Source organism: Drosophila virilis, chromosome X (assembly GCF_030788295.1).
Source record: "Drosophila virilis strain 15010-1051.87 chromosome X, Dvir_AGI_RSII-ME, whole genome shotgun sequence".
NCBI lineage: Eukaryota > Metazoa > Arthropoda > Insecta > Diptera > Drosophilidae > Drosophila > Drosophila virilis.
The window spans coordinates 6,424,208-6,445,097 of NC_091543.1; the positions used below are offsets into that span (position 1 = coordinate 6,424,208).

Sequence of the window (20,890 nt, forward strand, 5' to 3'; positions counted from 1 at the left end):
ACTGTATTATTTATTGAGTAGCACAGCAGAAGGCATATGTTAGATCATAAACTCAAGGCGAAATATCAAAATTTTTGTCGACTAACATTAACATATATATATATATATATATAAAATTTAACAATCTATAAAATCAATATGATCATGCAAATCTTGTACAATTTTTCTTTGATCAGCATTTTTGGAAATAATTCCCTAATGCCACACGTATTGCTATTTGTTATATTATAAGACACACAAAACAGTTTTATCTGAATTGCAGCTTTCAGGTCTTAAGAATCTGAAATTTTTTAGGTTATATTCGCAACATGTTCAAAAATCTCAGGCATATGTTATCGATTAATTGGCGCGCGTTTTGTATTTTAATAAAACTTGCTGCATTATTTTATATGCAGCTGTAAGGTGTGATATAGAATTTCAAAAATCAAAATGCAACAATGCAACAATACAGCTGATTGCAATCGATAACTGGTTCATCGGATCAATAATTGTCAGCCAAACTATCGAGTTGGTATTTGATATGTAATGGAAATAAGCAATATTATGATTAAGACAATAAATTAAAAAAAAAAAAAAAAATTATAAAATAATTCTAGCGAAATTCAATGAATTGTACAATTTTTGATGTCAACTTTGCGTCCTTCGCAACGTCACATAGCGTTGCCATTCTGTCGTATTAAACACTGACTCGCAGTTCACGCCAGAAATGAACCGGCCAAAAGTGAGGCAGTTCATTTGCACAGATTAGTTCATCAAACAGTCACCTAATGGACAAACCCAACACTAGCGGCTGACAGTTGTTGGGCGAGTGGCAAAGGCAAAGGCAAAGGCAAAGGCAAAAGCAAAAGTGAATTAAGGAAAGCAGAAGCAATATGCAAAATTAATGTGCACTACGCACGTTGTTTGCTGTTAACATTAAACGCAATGCAAATCATATTCAATTGCAGTCGCTAGCCCCATAACGCACACACACACACACACACACGCACACTCGCACATAAATTCACTCATCAAACGGCGTGTGATACAAATTTCAGTTGCAGTTGCGAGTTGCTGCGTTTTGCGAGTTTCCGTGTTATTTACTATTATTATTATTTTTTTGTTTTTTTTTTTTTGTTGTTTTTTTGTATGGTTTGCGGAAAGTAAAAGTGGCTGCCGTCGCCGCCTGCCTTTGCCTGTATGTGTATTTGTATATGTGTTTTTGTATTTATATTCATGCACGTTCGGTTACGTTGAGTGTGTGTGCGCGCGCGAATGTTTGTGTGTAAAAAGAAGTTGCAAAAATACAAAAGTTACGCAAAAACATAGCAAAATTGTGTAAAATAACAACATCAGCAGCAGCAGCAGCAGCAGCAGCGGCAGCAACAACAGCAGCAGCGGCAGTCTCGTGCCACTGTGTGTGTGTGTGCTGTGTGAGTGAGCGTGCGTGCGTGCGTGTGTGTTGTTGTTTGTGCTCTTCTTGGAGCGTACCGGCGGCACAGCAATGAGCGAAAACAACGGCAGCAGCAGCACGACCATCACAGCCGCGAATGGACCGCGCGTCGTTACCATCTACAAGACGGAAACTGGCTTCGGTTTCAATGTGCGCGGACAGGTGTCCGAGGGCGGACAATTGCGTTCTATTAACGGTGAACTGTACGCTCCGCTGCAGCATGTTAGCGCTGTGCTGGAGAACGGCGCCGCCGAGAAGGCTGGCATCAAGAAAGGCGATCGCATACTCGAGGTGTAAGTAGTCTAGTGTTAGTGCGTAAAAACAAAAAGAATAATGAAAAAAAAAAAAATAGATATATGAAGAAACTTCCTTCATGTTTGACCTGTTTGCCGTGCCCCGCCCTGCCCCGCAACGTCAGCGAAACACACGAGAGCGAGCGAGAGCGTGCGAGTTGTCTAGCCCACCCACAAAACGGCTCCACTCGAAATGGAAAAGAAACTTAAAACTGCGGCTTGGGAGTCCTGCAATCAATAAACGTTGTGTGTGTGCATATGTGTGCGTGTGCGTGTGTGTGTGTGTGAGAGAGAGGGTTGTTACTGAACTTTGTCGGCGTCATATCTGGCAACGGTGTGCTTCTTCTACTATGTGCTGTTGTTGTTGTTGTTGTAGTTGTAATGGCGTAATATTTATGCCATTGTTTGGCCACACTTACATGCACACACACACACACACACACACAAACACACACACACGCACGCCCACAGAGCAAGCTAATTAAAATGTCGCGCTCGCTCCGTCTTTCGCTCTATGTCACTCCACTCTCGCTCTCTCTCTCTCTTTGGCAAAACTTGCTCCTGCTCAACGCTAAGCTTTTGTTTTGCATCTTTGACAATTTGTGTTATCGGCGCACAGCCAAATGCTGCACCCGCCCCTCGCCGCTTATGCTATCAATCAAAACACATTGCATATAATTGAGTTTTGTGGACGCCCGTGCTTTGATAACCTTTCCGACCGACCGCCAGCCCGCCCGCTCTAGCTCCCTCCCCCTCTCTCTCTCTCTCTCTCTCTCTCTCTCTCTCTCTCTCTCTCTCTCTGTCCGTCTGTCTCTATATCTGGCTCGCTCTGTGGCAACTGGGAAAACCTGCGAAAACCTGCGCACAAATTCAATTAATAAATTTAGCAGCAGTTTCGTTGCGCGGCGGATAACAACTTAATTATCGTTGGCAGCGTTCAGTTAACCCGCACACAACCCCTCGCCCCCCCGCCAACCCACACTGCAGCACAACATGGCGCAGCAGCGTAAACCGCGCAGACACACGCCGCAAATTGGCAAATGTTTATTTTGCATGCATATATAGTATATATATATTTTACTTATATTTTTTGGCACTTCCCTCTGGGACGCAGCTGGCTGTTTGCGGTTGTTGTTGTTGTAGCGCCCATCATTTGATTATCCGCTCGTAACGGTAGAACAATCATAACAGTTATGTTTTGGGTGCACGTGTGCAGCAAAGCAACGGTAATAAAAGCTTCACGTTCAAGTTGTCGCTTCAAATGCGTGCATAATAATATTTGTCGCATTTGAACCGGTTCAAATCGGTTGTATTCGTTAATTGAATAAATGCAAAATCGAACCGGTTAATCAAAAAGACGATATGCACTTCAATTGCGGTAATTGTTTGTTCGCAAGCAAAACTTTTGCTCGCAGAAACCGTATTAGTAAACGATTTTTGATTTTTTTTTTGTAACGTTCTGTGCGCTTATCTTCGAATAAAAAGGAAAATAGCAAATCTGTTGGTTCATATAAAGTGGATGGTTTTCTGATTGGAGTATGCTCAACTTGAATATACCCTGGAACACGTCGCTCGAGGCAGAGCAGGGGAAATTTATTCTCGAATTGCATCGATGCTTACATTCCGAGTTTGTTTGTTTTGTTTTTTGGAATTTCTAAGGAAATTGCAAGTCATTTAAAAATTGAAATTGATTTCTGCAAATGTAGTTCTCAGAATATTTGCATTATGCTCACGAAAACAAGTTTCAAAAGGGTTGGAGTAAATTATTGAATAAAATAATAAACTTGTTTTGTGTACGGCATATGAGAGAATATAATAGATTTAAGATTTCAAGACTCCCGTGATCGAGACGTTCTCGCAGACAAGCAGGGCTGCAGCTGATCAAGAATATATCAACTTTATAAAGTTTTTAACCATTCGCATAAATGAAGCAAAGTCTTCTGAAAGTACCATACCATACAAATAGTTATAGCTACTTAGTTATAGACCATAGATTATGTATTTAGGCTAGAATATTTCCATATACAAACTTCCTGATCAGGATTATATAGTTTTTGAAATGGGAAATTCTATGAAATTAATTTATAGCATTGTCTACACATACCGAACTTTGCATATATAAGTACATAGAGATATGTGCTCTATGTTTGTTTACAAATCGTGAACCGTGAATAGTTCGCTTCGATATGTGAATGTTGTATACATTGTGTATTCCGTGTTACTATCAAATAACTCAACTTTTAAGCTGCACCTTGATAAAGCAAAGTCTGCTTATCTCTCAACAGTTTTGTATGCGTATTTATAAATATATAAATATATTTATTTATAAATAACAGTTGCGTCCAGTACAATTGGGAACGAAATTGAGAATTTCTTGTCACCATTTGCATTTATTTTTGTTTATTTTTTATTATTATTTTGTTTATTTTTTCAACTGTAATTTGAGTCTCTTTCGTTCGCATAGATTCAGTCAAATGTGCCAAACAGAATTAATACGGTTCATTTGTGTTTTTCGTTCACTTTTTGTTGTTGATTTTTTATTTTTTGTTTCGGTATTTAAAGTATTTAATGTCGCAAATTACCAGGAAACTCGTAATAAATGTGCGTGGAATGTTTGTTTCTGTGGAATTTGTCATCCATATAATCACAATTATAATTTATTTTTTATTTTACGCTGGTCAATTGCATTTAGATCAGAAAGCCCTATTGAACTAGTTCAATCGCACGGCTAGTTCGTGAATATATATGCAGCCAGTGTTGCCAACTGCCGATTTCAAAGAATTTAAATGAATGCAACATTTTAAAAATGCCTTGCAATTCAAGAAAAATAGCTAAGTTTGTTTACAAATCTCTCATATGTTATAGACTTATTCAATTGGGAACCACGCTTGAACTGGTTCACAAATGCTACTATGGGGTTTGAGGGGCGTCGAGTTCGTTCAAATGAACCAGTTCACTTAATACATATATTAATAAGTATGTTATTCATGATTAATAACTAAATTATTTATATATTCTTATTATTCAAATTATTTTCCATGAATAATATCCAAATTGTTCAATTATTTGAATCGATATATTTCTTGAGGCCTTAGTCAATTTATAGATATTATGAAATACTTAAACATAGTTTCATAGATCAAGATTTATTTAAAATGCTGTTTTTGACGAACTTTCCATTATTTGAATTTCGAGCTAAATGGCATCGAAGCGTGCACATACATATATTTAAATTGTAAATAATACTCTTATTTAATTGAACTCAGCTTTCAATTGATATCTGCTTGTCCAGCCCTGTTTTGTCCAGCCCTGTTGCTATTGCGTGCCTCTCTCCACCCACTCTCTTGTTCTCTTGCAGCGACCGCTCCCTCTCTCTCTCTCTCTCTCTCTCTCTTTGTCTCTCCTTCGCTTCCGAGGGGCGTTTTTTGTGCCGGTTGCCAACCGCCAACGCCGCCTCCTCTCATCCTCCGCATCCGTTCGACCGCATCGGGCTTATCAACATTTCTGCTTTATTTGGCTGCTCAGTGGAGTGGGTGGTGGCTGCAGCTGTTAGGGTGGGAGGGGGGTGGCGTGCTACTTAGTTGTGTTTAAATATTTGTCGCTCATTGTTTATTCATCTAAATGCTTTCAAATAATTGCTTTGTTGCGGCTAATTACTCATAGATTCTGCCACAGCTGCTCGAGCACGCCCCTTGCTGAATCCATGGCCGCCCCCTTCCCTAACCCTGTCAGCTGCAGCTGTTGGGCCGCGGCCCACTTGGTGGGCGCATTGTTGCACAGACTGCCATTGCAGCGCACACAGTAGGGATCATTGGCGCTGCATTCGGGCACCTCGTCCGCACAGCCCCGCACCGTGTAGACCAACTGCAGCCGGTTGATTATCGTGCTGACGCACAGCTCGGTCGGCCTGCTGCAGTTGCTCAATGTCATCGCGTTGGGCTGCTCCATGGCGGCGCAGTCGTCGCCCTGCTCCTGCGAATTGCAGCGATAGCAACTGCGCACGGACCAACGATTGCAACCGTCGCCGCTGCGGCACAGCTGGCATGCCTCACCTGTCCCGGCCACGAAATTCGCATCGGCGCAGCCGCGACGCAGCAGCGTATCTGCGGAAGTAAAAAAAAATATAATCAAATTGTTTACAAAGTTTGTGCAACAATTGGGTTAAGCAGCTCACATTCAAGTGTGCTAAGAAAATGACGATCTGGCAGCACCGCAAGCTGATGTGTGTGTTAAGTTGGCTGCAGCTGGTTTATTTTGTGAAATAAAACTGAGTTGAGAGCTCATTAAGCATTGAATATAGTGTATTGGTTAAGCTGAAAAGCTTAAACAAACGAAAGACATAAACTATTTGGTTCACACATGGAACTAGTTCATTTAACTATAACTCATTTGGCTTAATGTCAACTAGAAGAGTGTGTTTTCATCTGACAACTTGTTAAATAGAAAAGCTCGAAGAATGGAAAGAAAAAACAGTTTGGTTCACCATGTGAACTAGTTCATTTTACTTGAACTAATTTAACTTGACAGCGATTAGAATAATGTTACTCAACTTGACAATTTGTTAGCTCAATAAGCTTAAAGGAAGTACAAAACAGTTTGCTTCATATTTGGAACTAGTTCATTGAACTTTAACTCATTCATATAAGGAGCTACTAAAGGAATCTATCTTAACTTGACAATTTGCTAACTTGATAAGCTCAAAAACAATTTGGTTCACAGTTGGAACTAGTTCAATTAACTGATTCAGCGACTGTACCAGCGCCGGACTCACCCTAACCTTGCTCGCACGAATAACAGGCAGTGGTGCCCGCAGCACACGGCTCAGTCTTAAGGGCGTGTCCAGTGCGGCAATTGGGATCGCTGGTGGAATTGCAGGTGGCACAGGCAATATCCAGGCACTGGGCATTGCAATTGTCGCCATAGCATTGTTGCAGCTCGCCGGTGGGAAAGAAGCCCATCGTGGTGGAGCAGCCGCGCTGCAGCACCTCCGTTTGGGTGTTGCGATGCGTATAGCAGCGTTCCCGATGACCGAGCATCACCTTGTTGACGCACTGCGTCACCGTCGCATTGCTTAGCGCACAACTGTCCGCCACGGCGGGCACCTGTTCGCGTTGGCAGTCCGCATTCGGCGCCAGACGATTCGACGTGCACTGCAGACAGCGGCTCTCGGTGACGGTGCGTTCCGCATTGCAGCCATTGTAGTTGCACTTGAGGCACACGTGCGGGCAGCCAGCGGGCAGATTCGTGTGCTCGCAGCCGCGTTGCGTGTTGTCCAAGTGCACAATGTTCGTATAGCAGCGATCCTCTGCACTGTAAACGGGACATGGCAGCAACAGTTCCGGCCGCCCGCTCACATCGATGCAGGCCGCGCCGCTGCACTGATAGCAGCGCAATCGATCCGTCGGATAGACATGCCGATTGCACAGGCTGCTCGTGCAGCGATCGCAGGGCTCCGCGCAGTAGCCATTGGGATAGAGGCGTCGCAGGCAGCCGCGTCTCGTGACGCCCGCCGCAATTGATGTGACGCACTCGTCGTTCGCTTGACTGCACTCCTCCACCTCCAGCTGTTGGCCCGGCCGGGTGGCGCATTCGGCATCCTCGGCCGAGTCGCAGGCATAGCATTCGAGGCCAGCGCAGCCAAGGAGCAGCTGCAGCAGCAGCATCAAACCGGCCAGCAATTGCCAGCAATTGGAGCACTTCATCTTCTCGCGACGTTGGCAACTTTTCAACTGGCCGACATCGGCGACAAAGAACTCTGACAAAGAACTGACTTTTAGCTAAGCTTCGCTGGCAGATTAGATTAGGCCAAGTGGATTGTCCAAAAGTTGTCATTGTTCCTTTGTTTGCTTGGATTTCATTTATGCATTCGCCTATCTGACCGATCGGACTGATATAGACAACGCTGTTCATCAAAACAATTCAATAGTCTGGCTGCCAAGCTGTCTCAACGTGGAGATACCCTACTTTGTCTGCTTCTCTATGAAATTCCGTCAATCTCGAAAGGTACACTCTCCCTGAAATTTCTTCTGAAAGATACTTGATATATATATATATATATATAGGATATTCCAGAAGCTACATGTCAAATTTGGTGACCAGAGCTCTGATAACATAAGAAATGAGATAAACATAATTTGGATATCGATTTTTATCGATTGCTCGAGCAAGTTATCGGTTATCGCTTATCGGAAACAAACTCAGAGCATTCACAAGTTCAAATTCAAGTCTATTGATTGATTCGACTATCGATCCAGATCAAAAACATATATATATATTTTCTTTATGGGGTCGGAGATGCTTTAAAAAAAACTATATGCTTTTAAAAAAAATAAAAATAATAATTTAAATAAATAAAATAACTGGCAAAAAATATAAATTAATATTCGTATTAAATAAGTTAATAAAAACTAAATAAAATATATTTAGAAAATAAAAATTCGAGAAATGTTAAGTAAAAAGCTTTTAAATGGATAATATGTGTGTGTTGTTGTGTGTGTGTGTTGCATGTGTGTGTTGCATGTGTGTTGTGTGTGTGTGTATGTGTGTTGTAGTGTGTGTGTGTTGCATGTGTGTTGTGTGTGTGACATTCAACATTGCACTTGGTTTTTGCTGAGCTTCTGCTTTTTCCGCTGCTTCCGCCTCTGCTGCTGCCGCTGCTGCTTCTGTGTAATTGTTGTTGTTGTTGTTGCTGTTGCTGTTGCTGCTGCACTTGCCACTTAGCATTGCATTGTTTGAAAGTGGGCGTATGTGTGTGTATTGTGGGTGATTGTGAGTGGGTTGGGGTGTCTGCAATGCAATCAATGAGGATTATGAACTATTTTCATTTCTTGTTGTTCGACGTGTGGCTCGTTAAAACATTTACGACAACAATGCCAGCAGCAACCAGCAACCAACAACAATAGCAACAACAACAACAACATTGCTTTAACTATTCTGGCCCAGCGGCAATAACAACAACAAGAAGAACGTTCAACACTAAAATCCACATCTAATAGTTTGGCTTTAGGGTTGAATCTAACCGACAATATTTTCGTTCTTCTTCTGGCCAAACTATAAAAGTCAAGAGTGCTCCGGTCGGGTTTGCTCGACTAGCAAAATACCCTAAGCCAAAGAGCGCTTTGCTTTCTCCTTCACTCGCCCCACACTTTGCAAATGCCAAAACTTCGGCGCTTGAAGTCCGATCTTTATACAATTTGCAGTGCTTGAATATAGCATATTCTTAAGCATTTACCATTTCTATATAAGAAGTATTCAAATAATTCTATATATGGGGAATATACATATATATATGAAATTTACGACCTTCTATGTATCTAGATCTTAAAGTTTTCGAGCTGTGCTAAAGAGAAGAGCGTGCCTCAAGAATCGATTGTTATCGATATAAAGAAAGCAGCAGGCATATCTATAAAAAGAAGTTTTAAAAAAAATTAGGCATTTGACTTAGCGAAATATATATATGTATATAGAATTTCAAATATAGTTAAAGCTAGTTAAACCTGGCATAGCTGGGCTTTGTGGGCTCGTGGCTGACTTCTGCCTTCCGCCTGTTCATTTTATATATACCCTCGCTGGCCGCATTGAATGGCTTCAGGGTATAAAAACTTTATGCACTCTGAGGGTTGCCCACGGCTGGCGCTTAACTGGCTTAACTGGCTTAAAGTTGTTTAATTTGTTTGCCTGTGTCAGCAATCATTGTTGCTCTTGCTCCATGGAAGAGTTGTGTAAGAGTTACTTAAAAGTTAACGGCTTATCGATTATAAACTGATTTTGGCGCTTCGATTATTCTTTTTATTATAATGCATTTACGATGTGCGGGCAGTGGGAATTGTGTGCTTTGAACCAGCGACCTGCTTTTAGAGCTATTGGAAACGCGGAAAGAGTTACTTAAAAGTTAAGTAAATTGTTTAAGCTGTTCGCTTATAATTATTATTATGCTTTAAGGAAGTGTAAGAAGTGTACACTGAAAAAAATGATTCCATGGTTTGGTTTGTGCTTTGAACCAGCGACCTGCCTTTAGTTTCAATACGTGAACTTTTTCAAGCGCTGAAAGAATTACTTGAAATGCCATCGATTATTTAACGATTTAAGGTCTTCGCTTATTTTTGTGCATTTGAGAAGTGTAGTAAGTAGAATACACTGAGAAAAACCAGGTAGTTTGTTATGTGCTTTGAACTAGCGACCTGCCTTTAGATTCAAAACGTGAACTAGTTTTCTTTCGCATTATTAAAGATGAGCATTTACCAAATATGTTCAGAGAAGAGCAATGATTGGGTCTGCGTCTTGGCTCAAAAGCAAACCCCTTTTCTGGGGAAAATATGATTTGGTTCGAGTTTCGGTTCGATTGGATAACTTGTATAACTGGTTTGTTTGAAGGTTTGAGTCATGGTAGAAAGTGAACCGGTTCGTTTCAAACTTTGTCTTGCAGCCCTGAGAACAAAATTTAAATACTTTTATATTATATTCTAGTATTTAATTTGTGTTTACTTTGAATACCTGACAGATCTGTAAGTGTATTGACTTCTCAAGCAATTTCTATATTTTGTTGTCGCGTTTCATTTGAATTTATTTAATGTTGCCACAAAATTTGTGCTTGTGGTTGTGTTCTGTTCATGTTCTGTTGTTATTCCATGTTCCAAATTATTGTCGCTGTTGTTGTTGTTGTTGTTGTTGCTCTGTGGCATATGCCCCAGAATAATCAATAGATTTGCGTCACTGGATGGTTGGGCAGGAAAAGTGCCAGCGCTCGCTTCGCTGCTTCTCAAGTCCGCCCACATTTTGGGCCGGGAGGGGGGGGGCTGAGTTGATGAGTTTGTGGTTTCCGGACTTGAATTTGGGGCTTTGGGTTAAGGTTTTTCTTTTTTGGAAGCATTTTTATTTTTTTTTTCCTAGGAAATAGACACAATGTGCAACATAAAAATAAAATAACAAATTTGCCCAAAATTACTTAATGAACTGTGTGCCAGAGGGATGGAGGGGGGCGAGTAAGATTGAGGTCAGGTGGCAACGCTGTAGCGCATGAAGAAGAGGTCAAGAGCGAAGGAGGGGGGGGGGGGTCGTAAGGTAAATAGAGTCGAACTCTAGAGAACTTGACCTTTTCAATACAATTGATTAGATTCTTCAATGATAAATCAAAGCTTTCAAAGTTTTAAGTTTACAATATGAATTAGGTTGTAAGCTCATTTTGACTAGCTTCAACTTTTGGTATTTTTTAGCTCCTCAATATGATAACATTTTCCAGGAGACGACACCGCCAACCCATAAAGTACTTATATCTCTTCTTGATCGGCATCAACAAATACTTCGATAAAGTTGGATTAGTTTTTCAGTTTGGATATCAAAACGAAAGTTTTCAGGTTTCCATTTTCATTTAGGTTTTAAGCTTTTGGTATTTGCCGGCTTTAAATGCCCTTTCCGTAGTTTTATGCTGAAGGCACCTCTAGTTTCATATGGAATACATACATCCTGTTCGTTATCTACAGACGCCTCGATATAGCCATATTTCCAACTGGTTTCTGTCTTCCTTAGGTGGAAATACTAAAAATATACTAAACATTTCCAGAAACAGTTAGCTTGTTAATGAAAATATACTCCGAGTCCGAGTCTCGAAAAGTAAATGCTAGAAAGTTTGGCATATAAAATAGATGTGTGCCCAAATACGCTTTGTTCGTCATGCTAAAAAGAAATACTAAAAATATACTAAACATATTCCGAGAAAGTTAAGGAACAACTTTTTGTAGAATCGCTCCAATTAAGCGCCGAGTCTCTAAATCAAAGCCAGAAACTTTGGTATATAAAATAGATGTATTTTGGGTAAATTTATTTAAAATACCAAATTGTTTAGCTTTTGCTTTTAGAGGGTATTATTTGTGGGGTATACTAGAACAAATTTTCACTTTGCACTTCATGGTTAATGGCAAACATTTCAAAAATCTATATATACCAAATGCACATCAACTGGTTAACTTATCTAATTCTAGATATATATATATTTTTGTTGTTGAAATTATTTGCTCATAGATTTATTTGGTATCATGCAAAAGAATTTTGTGTTGATTGAAAATATTCGCAAATGGAAGCTATAAAATGTTGCAAACATAGAATAAACAATAAATATTTAGACTGGATGCAATCAAGAGCTAGCTCTAGTGCAAATATTTAAGCATTCTTTGGAATTCAAGATACTCGATTTTTATTTAGTTAAGCAACTAAATTAAATAATATCATTTAAGAGCTGGCATCCACCAGTTAAGCCAGACATAAGCCCATATCTCAGGTCGCAGCAACAAAGGCAAATACAAAGAAATTGTGGATAAAAGTAATGTCAATCAAATTTATGTACTTTAACAATGGGTCAGGCAAATTTTCCGCTCAATGGGCTCAAGTAAACAGCACACTTTAATTTCCATTTGCACACAACAGAGTATATTATTACATCTAATACCCTGTTATCGGCCGAAGCTGAGCATGTGCGAAGCAGAAGAATTCGCTATTGTTTTTTATATGCGACTGCGAAATACCCTGCAACTAGCTAGTTCTACTCTTAAGAGGGGGCTACTCTTAGGGGCATAATCTGAAGGAGGTGGAGCTCAAGCTCAAGAAGTGCTCAAAGATACAACAGAATAAACCAGAATGCAAAACCCTGTTTGTTTTGGTTGGTTCGAATATATAGAACAGCTTACTTTTACAGGGTATATTTATATTAGTGTACTTACATAGAGTATGCCCGTATAATTACGTTTTGGTCTACTTCGGCTACTTCGAGAGCGAACTGTTTTTAATCCGGGACTTGAACAAGGTGTTTACCATAATTAAAACAAAAAAATGTGATCATAAAAGAAGAAGAAATGATTTATTGCAAACAATTTGTTAAGTCTTAAATTTTACTCTTAATAGTTAAGCCAAAAAAAAAGAAGATACATGAATGTTATGAATCCGGCTCACGAACCGAATCTAAAAGCAAAAAGAACTGGTTCGTGAACCGAACCACAGCCAACTTTGCTTGCGTGTGCAGCCCTGGCGTAAATATATGCTGAATGTGAACCAATGCAACACTTAATTTATTTTCATAGTTCACTAAATGCATTTCTGGGAATCGATTCGTTTTTTTTTTGGTTTTCTTTTTAAAGAGTTCAAGCAGCGCCCTCTGCAGTCGAAAAGTGTTGTCGTTATCTTTTGAGCTCTTCTTTGCGCTTCTTGTCTAGTAGATGTCTTCTCTAGACGTTGGGTTGCGCTGCCTGAAACTGGTTTCGTGTCTGCGTTTTTTTGTCCTAATCTCAGCCTGCGCTTGTCTCTTGCACTTTTATTTCTTTACATTTTTATTTTATTTTTTTTTTTGTTCGCTTGGGTAGCGTGATTGTGTCCATATGAAAGGCATATTAGCTTTGGTGTCGCGGCGAACAGATACTTTAAATAGTTGAACAATTGCGTTGCAAATTCAATTAGCTCTTGTTAATGTCAAAGTTAACTTAACAATCATTTAAAGCAGTTGCCTGCTGCTCATTGTTGAGCTTGCTTTGTGCATAAATTTGTTATATGTATATCAAAGTAAAGCCTGCTTATGTTAATGTCAAAGTTGACAGCTGCCTTTTAATGCATTGTCAAATTGCAATGCACTTGATTACACTCTGAGCTGTCATTTAAAGTTTTACAATCAATTAAACAGCCTGTTAAATGGGCATATAACTGATATAATTGTAGTGTGACCAGCTTGGCAATGCAGTGCGCAGTGTGACCAGTTTAATGATACATTGCGCATCTGGCAACGCCGCACAGTCGTTAATAGATGTTTGTTGACACACTCTGCATATGGAGTTGTTGTCAAGGCATGAGCTACATAATGTTAACATGGGCTGTAAACTTGCTTTGAGCCGTGCTGGTTCAAACTCTTTATTCCTATAAATGTGTATTATGAACCGAACCTTCTATCGAAATAAGTAAACGTTGCATTTTTCTGACTTGAACCAGCTGCTGGGTTCCTAGTGTTAAATGTTAAGACAGGCAGCTGGTTCGAACCCTGAACCAAACGACACTTAACTGTTTAACTCTTAAAGATTGGTAGCTCAGTTAAAGCTCTTGTTAACTTATTAACGTGAACTTTGAGCTGCAAACAATTAGAGAGTATCTAGGCAGTCGGACACAGGGCTAATGTAGATATACGTGTAGTATTACACACACACACACACATAGTTTAAGTCTGTATGTTAGGTATGCTTGAATGTGAGTCATGTCAGATTGTTGTTGTTGTCCCTGTGCGTCAGCAACGACACGACAACAAACGATAGCTGCGATTTATTTATTTGTGCTGCGGTGGCAAAAGTCAAACCGGAAAGGCACACACACTTGCACAGAGAGAGAGAGAGGGGTAGAGAGGGAGAGAGCGATATACAAGAAGTGTCTGTGGCCTGGCCACAGACCTCGACGCGTCCAAAGTTGGCCCCAAAAGGTGGCCAGAAGGAAGCCAACAACAGGCAACAAGCAGCCGCTTTGACAGCCCGAATGCAATTGCCAATTGAATTTGCTAAAAGCATTTGCCTGATCAAAACTAATGCGAAATGGGGGTAAAATGGCAACAGCAACAGCAGACGCCACAAATTATTCAATCAAATATAACATAATATTATTGAGTGCCAAATGCCGCTGAATGTGATAATAAAATCAATTACATTATTGTTATCCACATTTGCTGCTTTGTCAACTCGTTTTTTCTTGAACCTCGCCGAGGGTATTCTGATTTTGTCATCAAGTGTGTAACGTCCAGCAGACATGCCCAACCAAATATAGAGTATTTATTCTAGATCAGCATGAACTAGGCTAGTGGATATAGCCTGTCTATCTATACTCTTGAAACTGTGCCCAGGTCCGGGCATATGTCGCAACTGTTCGGAACTAGCCGCATCGGACGACTATATCTATCACATAGCTTTCATTGGTCGAAAGTTTGTTTGCTGTATGGAAAACTGTTTTGTGTATCAAGATTAGTTCATAATTTTCATAATTTTTGCTCTGATCTCTCGGTAAATCCCCCATCTGGCGCACATAAGTAAGTGTGAGATCAGGCAAACATATTTATGCCAAAAATGATGAATGCCCTCGTGGCTTTTAAAATCAAATGTGATTAAGTATTCATGAGAACTGACAAGCCTTGTGTTCGGTGTTCAGCGTAAAATCTGTTTGCGAAAACGAAAAAGAGGAGTTACGCTTCGAAGTACTATAGATTTATTAATGAAATAAGATTCCTGTAAAATATGCCGTCTCTCAACTATTTAGGTATATATACATGTGTTCGTCCAGTTGGCATCTATGTTGTGTAGCACCCTTCTTTGCGATTCTCATGAGTTCAAGTAAGGCCTACAGCGGACATTTCATACAAATTTATTGGTGCTATTCTCTTTTCTTTTTATTTCTTTCTCACACAATAAGACTCTCTCAATAACTCTCCCTTTAAGTTTGATTCTCTCCTTTTCCTTTCTCACTCTCTCGTCCTCCTTCTCTCCCGCTTAATCCTACACCCATTCACTCTCTCACTTTCTAAATTCTCTCTCTCACACATCTATCTCTCCTTCTCTCTCTGTCTCTTATTGTCATGCTTTTTCACTCTCTCACTCATTCACTCTAACCTTTAAATATCGCCTTTCCATGCGATTTTCATACGAATTGCTTCTATTTCAATTTTATTTAAATCTTTCTCGCCTTCTTTCGTTCTACAACAAATGCAACCTAAATTTGGTTTCCTTAATTAATACAAATAGTGTTTGAAGATCGTTTTGAAGGATTTGCCAGGATTAGACTCATTTGTTGTACAAGTGCAATATTTTATTTTCGAGTAGATGCGCTCCATTGATAAGTTCAACAATTGCAAATGCTCGAGTTTATCGTAAACAAATTCAACTTGACCCGAATCGTATGTCTGTGGACTGCGGCGCGTTATCAGTGCCAGTGCCAAGTGCCAGCCAGCCACAAGGTGTTCCAAGCGATCAATCGGATCAGACTCTCTTTCTCGCTCTGTCTCCCTCTTTCTCGCCCTGTCTCCGTTCCGCTTGGGCTCTTAAATGGATCGGCGAACAGCAAGCAGCAGCTCATTTGAAGATTGTCAATCGAGTGGGCAACTCAGATACATAGTTTATTATAGATTCCTTCGAAATGCTGCCCTTCCATGGCGTGCATTTTGCCCAGCTCAGCGCCATGGAGCGTCGCTGCCGGCGGTACGTTTCGATGGGCAGCAGGATTATCCAATCGCATTATCATCGCATATACTCATTTTCTGACATCTCTCGTTTGTTGCAGCAATGGCGTTAGCGTGGAGGGCGCCACACACAAGCAGGTGGTGGATCTGATCAAATCTGGTGGGGATTGCCTGACCCTGACGGTGATATCTGTGACACAGCAGGAGGCCGACAGACTGGAGCCGCAAGAGGATCAAACCGGCTACTCCTACATAGACTACTCCGACAAGCGCTCCTTGCCCATCAGGTGAGTAGAACCCAAACACTAGAAGGCCACCGCCAGACTAAATTCCCGTCTCTTTTACAGCATACCCGACTACAGCATTGTGAATCGGAATGGTGAACGTTATATTGTCTTCAATATCCATATGGCCGGACGGCAGCTGTGCTCCCGTCGGTACCGTGAGTTCGCCAATTTGCATTCGCTGCTGCGCAAGGAGTTCAGCGGCTTCAACTTTCCGAAGCTGCCCGGCAAATGGCCATTCCAGCTGAGCGAACAGCAGCTGGACACACGCCGGCGCGGCCTCGAACAGTATCTGGAGAAGGTGTGCGCGGTGCGCGTAATTGCCGAAAGCGATGCTGTGCAGGATTTTCTAACCGATACCGAGGATGATATATCCGCATCGCCGGTGGACATAAAGGTTATGCTGCCCGATCATGAGGTGACCAGTGTTTCGGTTAAGAAATCGTCCACTGCCCAGGTCGTCTGGGAGATACTGGTGCAGCGCGCCAATCTAACAGCCTATACGCAACAATATTTCTATCTATTCGAGATTGTCGAATACAATTTCGAGCGCAAGCTACAGCCGCACGAGATACCGCATCAGCTCTATGTGCAGAACTATAGCACCGCCTCGTCGACATGCCTCTGTGTGCGGCGTTGGCTCTTCTCGATCGGCAAGGAGCTGAAGCTGCCCGTTGGCGAGCAGGCGGCACGTTTTATCTTCTATCAGGCGGTCGATGAGGTGAATCGAGGCAATATTCGGGCCGATGGCCGGCTCTATGAGCTGAAGGCCTTGCAGGATGCCAAAAAGGCCAACGATTATTTAACACTGGCCCGCACACTGCCCGGTTACGGTGATGTCGTCTTTCCGCACTGCTCCTGTGATAGTCGCAAGGAGGGACATGTTGTGCCCGCCGTCGGTGAGTCGCAAATCCAACCCAATAAAACACACAAAGCAAAGAATCAGAATCATATGATACACAATACGTTGTGGTATATTTAGTATATATATTTTAGTATGTTTTTAAAGTAGCACCTTTCTTTGCGATTCTCATGAACTCAAGTAAGGGCCACAGCGAACCTGCCGGAGCTTTAATTTTCGTTACCATTTTCTCTCTTTCTTAGTCTCTCTGTCTCGCTCTATAAGTCTCACTTTCCCTTTTTCACTCTCGCGCCCTTCATCTTCCTCGCTTATTTTTCCTCCATCCATTATATTCGTAAGAGCAGTCAAACAATGCGAACTAATCTATTTGCTTATTGCTATTCGCAGGAATAAAAAGCTTTCGGCTCCACGCCTGCCGCGATGATGGCTCCCTGGAGGCGCAAATGGTGGAGCTAACATGGGATAGCATAACGCGCTCCGAGAGCGATGAGGAGTCCATGTCATTTTGCTTTCAGTACAATCGTCCAGATAAGCCGGCACGTTGGGTCAAAGTCTATACGCCATATGTAATTATAATTGATATACCGTTAACTGTTATACATCATCTAACTGTTATACATCATTGCACTTGTAGCACGCATTTCTTGCGGACTGCTTTGATCGAATTATGGAGGAGCGCAAATGGGAGGACAGCGGCGATTAGGAAGCAAGAAAGGAAGGAAGCAAGGAAGATTGTATACACACACATATTAGTATATATAATATATACACGTATATATATATATATATTGCAGCGTAAACATCTCAACAACATCACAGCGAGCGGCTCAATGCAATCTTAGTCACACACACACACACACACACACACACACCTCCACACCTGCACACATACACACACGCTGAGAATTGAAATTTAGCAGGTTACGTTTTTGAAATTTTGTGTATTCTTTAAAAAAGTTTCTATAGCTCTCAATTGTGTGTCATTGTGTATATATACAATATGTATTGTCGTGTGCCTGTGCCTGTTCGTGTTTTCGGTTTCCGTTTCCGTTTTGAGTTTAGTTTAAGCAGAAAGTGAGACAAATAGACCAGGACCAAGAATGCCTCCGCCAACATAGCCACAGTCACAGTCACAGTCCAGAGCTCTATAAATGAGAAATAGAATCTTATGTTGTAAGTGCTATATCTTATGTATATTGTAATGAATATATATATAGAGTAACTATGATATTTGTAAATTACGCAACGGGGTTTAAACAAGCAACATTCAAATAAACAAAAGCTAACAACTAATGTTAACAGCGGCAACAAAATGTTTCAAGATTATTAACAGCACCTTAGCACATAGAGATAGAGATAGACAGTTTAGTGTTAGAAGAGAAGAGAAAAGTGTTCACAAACACACACAAACACACTCACACACAACACCCATTAACACACACAAAGCAAAGCACCAATTAAGCAAATATTAGAAGAAAAAAATAATATTAAAAGAATAAAATAAATGATTCTCATTAAAAACTAATTACAAAAATAAAAAAAAAATATCAGCATAGAAAGCAAATACAAAAATGATTTATAGAAATAATAAATTCTAATTCTATACACATAAAATGCATACAGACACACACACACACACACACGCATATATACATGCCTATACATATATATATATAACTTTTTTTTAGTAGTCGCAGAAGAAAAACTAAATAGCTGCTAAATAATGTAAAAAGTCAATTTTAATTATACAGAAAAAAAAAACAAAAACAAAATAAATTGCATATGAAATAGAACTTTATATAGAAAATACAAGCAAATATATATATATATATATATATATATATATATATATATATACTATATAGTATATATAATAAAAACTGTACGAATTGTCTGAAGTATCATTTGTATGTGTAGTAAAAACAAGAAACAAATTAAGAAACAAAACAAACAAAACGAAACATGTTGAAATTATGTACTCAATTTTAATTTTTTTAGTAGCAAAAAATGTTAGTTACACTTAAGAGCTGTTTATAACTAGTTATTGAAACTAAATATGCAAATACAACAACAACAACAAAAATACAACAAACAAAACATTTTGGTTAAATTGCGATAAATGTAAAGCAAATGTGTGCGTGTGTGTTGCGTGTGCGTGTAAAAGTTAACAGAAAATGTTGTTCAAAATAAAGCTTTATTGTAACAAGCGGCAAATATAACAAAAATCGCTTAATTTAAGCAATGAATGTAATACACACAGGCATACACACACACACACAGCCACACTAGATTGTATGGAAAACAAGAACAAACACTTTAGAAAGCAGTACAACAAAAACACACACAACTATATTTATATGTACTCACACACACTCACACACAATTATACACACATATTTACATGTAAACAAATATTTGTATATATATATCTATGTACATATATATGTTATATATTGAAATACATATATAATATATATATGCATATATCTCATATATATATAAATATATCTATATATTTATCAACGATGCAAGTGACGTCTGCTTGTGATATTTACAATTTACACAATTATTATTATGCTTATATATTACCAATATGATTATTATTATTATGTATGTATGTCTATTTCTTTTTTTTTTTGTCCAATTGTTTTGTCATAATTATATTTATTCAATGTATGTAATTTAATATAACGCGCTATATTGTCTCATATATATATATATCTATATAAAATTATGTATATATATATATATATATATATATATATGTATGTTAACTAGCTGGCATTTGTCGGCCTTGCCCAGTCCAAGTTTTTTTTGCTTCAAATTGTACACGTGGATTTTCCACCCATTTTCCGCTCGTGAAATGTTTAAATAACTTTGTGTTCTCGACGTCTCAAGTTACATTTTGTATAGATATTTGAAAATGAGCTTGAAAGTTGCATCTTAACAAATTTCTCTGAAAATTAGTTTGCATTCAGTCGAATGGCAAATCCCAAATCACGACATGACGTGATTTTTGAAAATTCCACCCAAAAATGTGGAAAGTTGTTGTATATCAAATTTCACAGAAGCGAAAATAAATGGAAACTGAATATTTAACAATTTGAAGAAAAAACAACTTGACCCTGGCCAAGCTGAGCAATCTCCGCTAGCGTATAAGTATATGTATATATATATATGTTTGTATATGTATGTGTATATCTGAACAATGCCTCAAAGTAATTTGTCACTCATTCTTATGTGCGTATCCCAGAGATACACGAACAAAGCGTCGCTGGCGGAATGTTTAAATAAAATCGCTAAATAACAAATATATATTTAATAAAAATAAAAAAAAAATTAAAAAAACGATAAGCAAAATCTGAAAAAATACAGTAAACACTCTTGTAGACGCATTGCTCTTTGGCCATTTACCTATAGCAAACGTTTTACGTTTTTTAGTTTGTACAACTAACTATGTATATTCCATAATTATTATATATGTATATCTATATGTATATGTTTATTATACTGCTCCATAAATTATATATAATTATGTATAACTGCTCTGCTATTCTATTCTATTCTATATACACATATACATATTTGTTGCCTTTGTATTTGTTTTGTTTGTTTTCCTTTTCCATTTCCTTTACTTTACTTTTTTTTTTGTGCAGGAAAGAAATTTGATGAGCCGCAACAAACAATTGAACAATTGAACAAAAAGCATAGACAAAATGTTAACATATTTAATTAATAAGCAAATCATTTGTATTCGTATTTGTACAATTTAAATAGCAACAAAAGCAACAGCAACAACAGCATAATTATTTCAAAATTAAAATCGCAAAACCTCAA

At 39.2% G+C, this 20,890-nt stretch overlaps 2 protein-coding genes across 4 annotated transcripts; one reads left to right on the forward strand and one right to left on the reverse strand.

The window, feature by feature from the left end:
* The first annotated feature begins 761 nt into the window (after positions 1–761).
* Positions 762–20,451, forward strand: Snx27 (sorting nexin 27). 3 transcript variants are annotated; one of them, XM_032440743.2, is made up of 6 exons: positions 762–1,725; positions 16,009–16,194; positions 16,255–17,090; positions 17,441–17,619; positions 17,688–17,787; positions 17,848–20,451. In XM_032440743.2, the coding sequence occupies exons 1-5, from the start codon at positions 1,484–1,486 to the stop codon at positions 17,754–17,756; spliced, it is 1,512 nt and encodes a 503-aa protein (XP_032296634.1). In that variant the 5' UTR covers positions 762–1,483; the 3' UTR covers positions 17,757–17,787; positions 17,848–20,451. The 3 variants fall into 3 exon arrangements, with proteins under 3 accessions (XP_032296634.1, XP_070063282.1, XP_070063283.1); XM_070207181.1 differs by having other exon boundaries at positions 763–1,725; positions 17,688–20,451; XM_070207182.1 differs by lacking the exon at positions 762–1,725 and adding an exon at positions 15,813–15,926 and having other exon boundaries at positions 17,688–20,451.
* Positions 4,953–7,465, reverse strand: LOC6633260 (uncharacterized). The gene is made up of 2 exons (XM_002056848.4): positions 6,503–7,465; positions 4,953–5,828 (listed from the first exon to the last, which is right to left on the reverse strand). The coding sequence occupies exons 1-2, from the start codon at positions 7,425–7,427 to the stop codon at positions 5,383–5,385; spliced, it is 1,371 nt and encodes a 456-aa protein (XP_002056884.1). The 5' UTR covers positions 7,428–7,465; the 3' UTR covers positions 4,953–5,382.
* Positions 20,452–20,890: the final 439 nt, after the last annotated feature.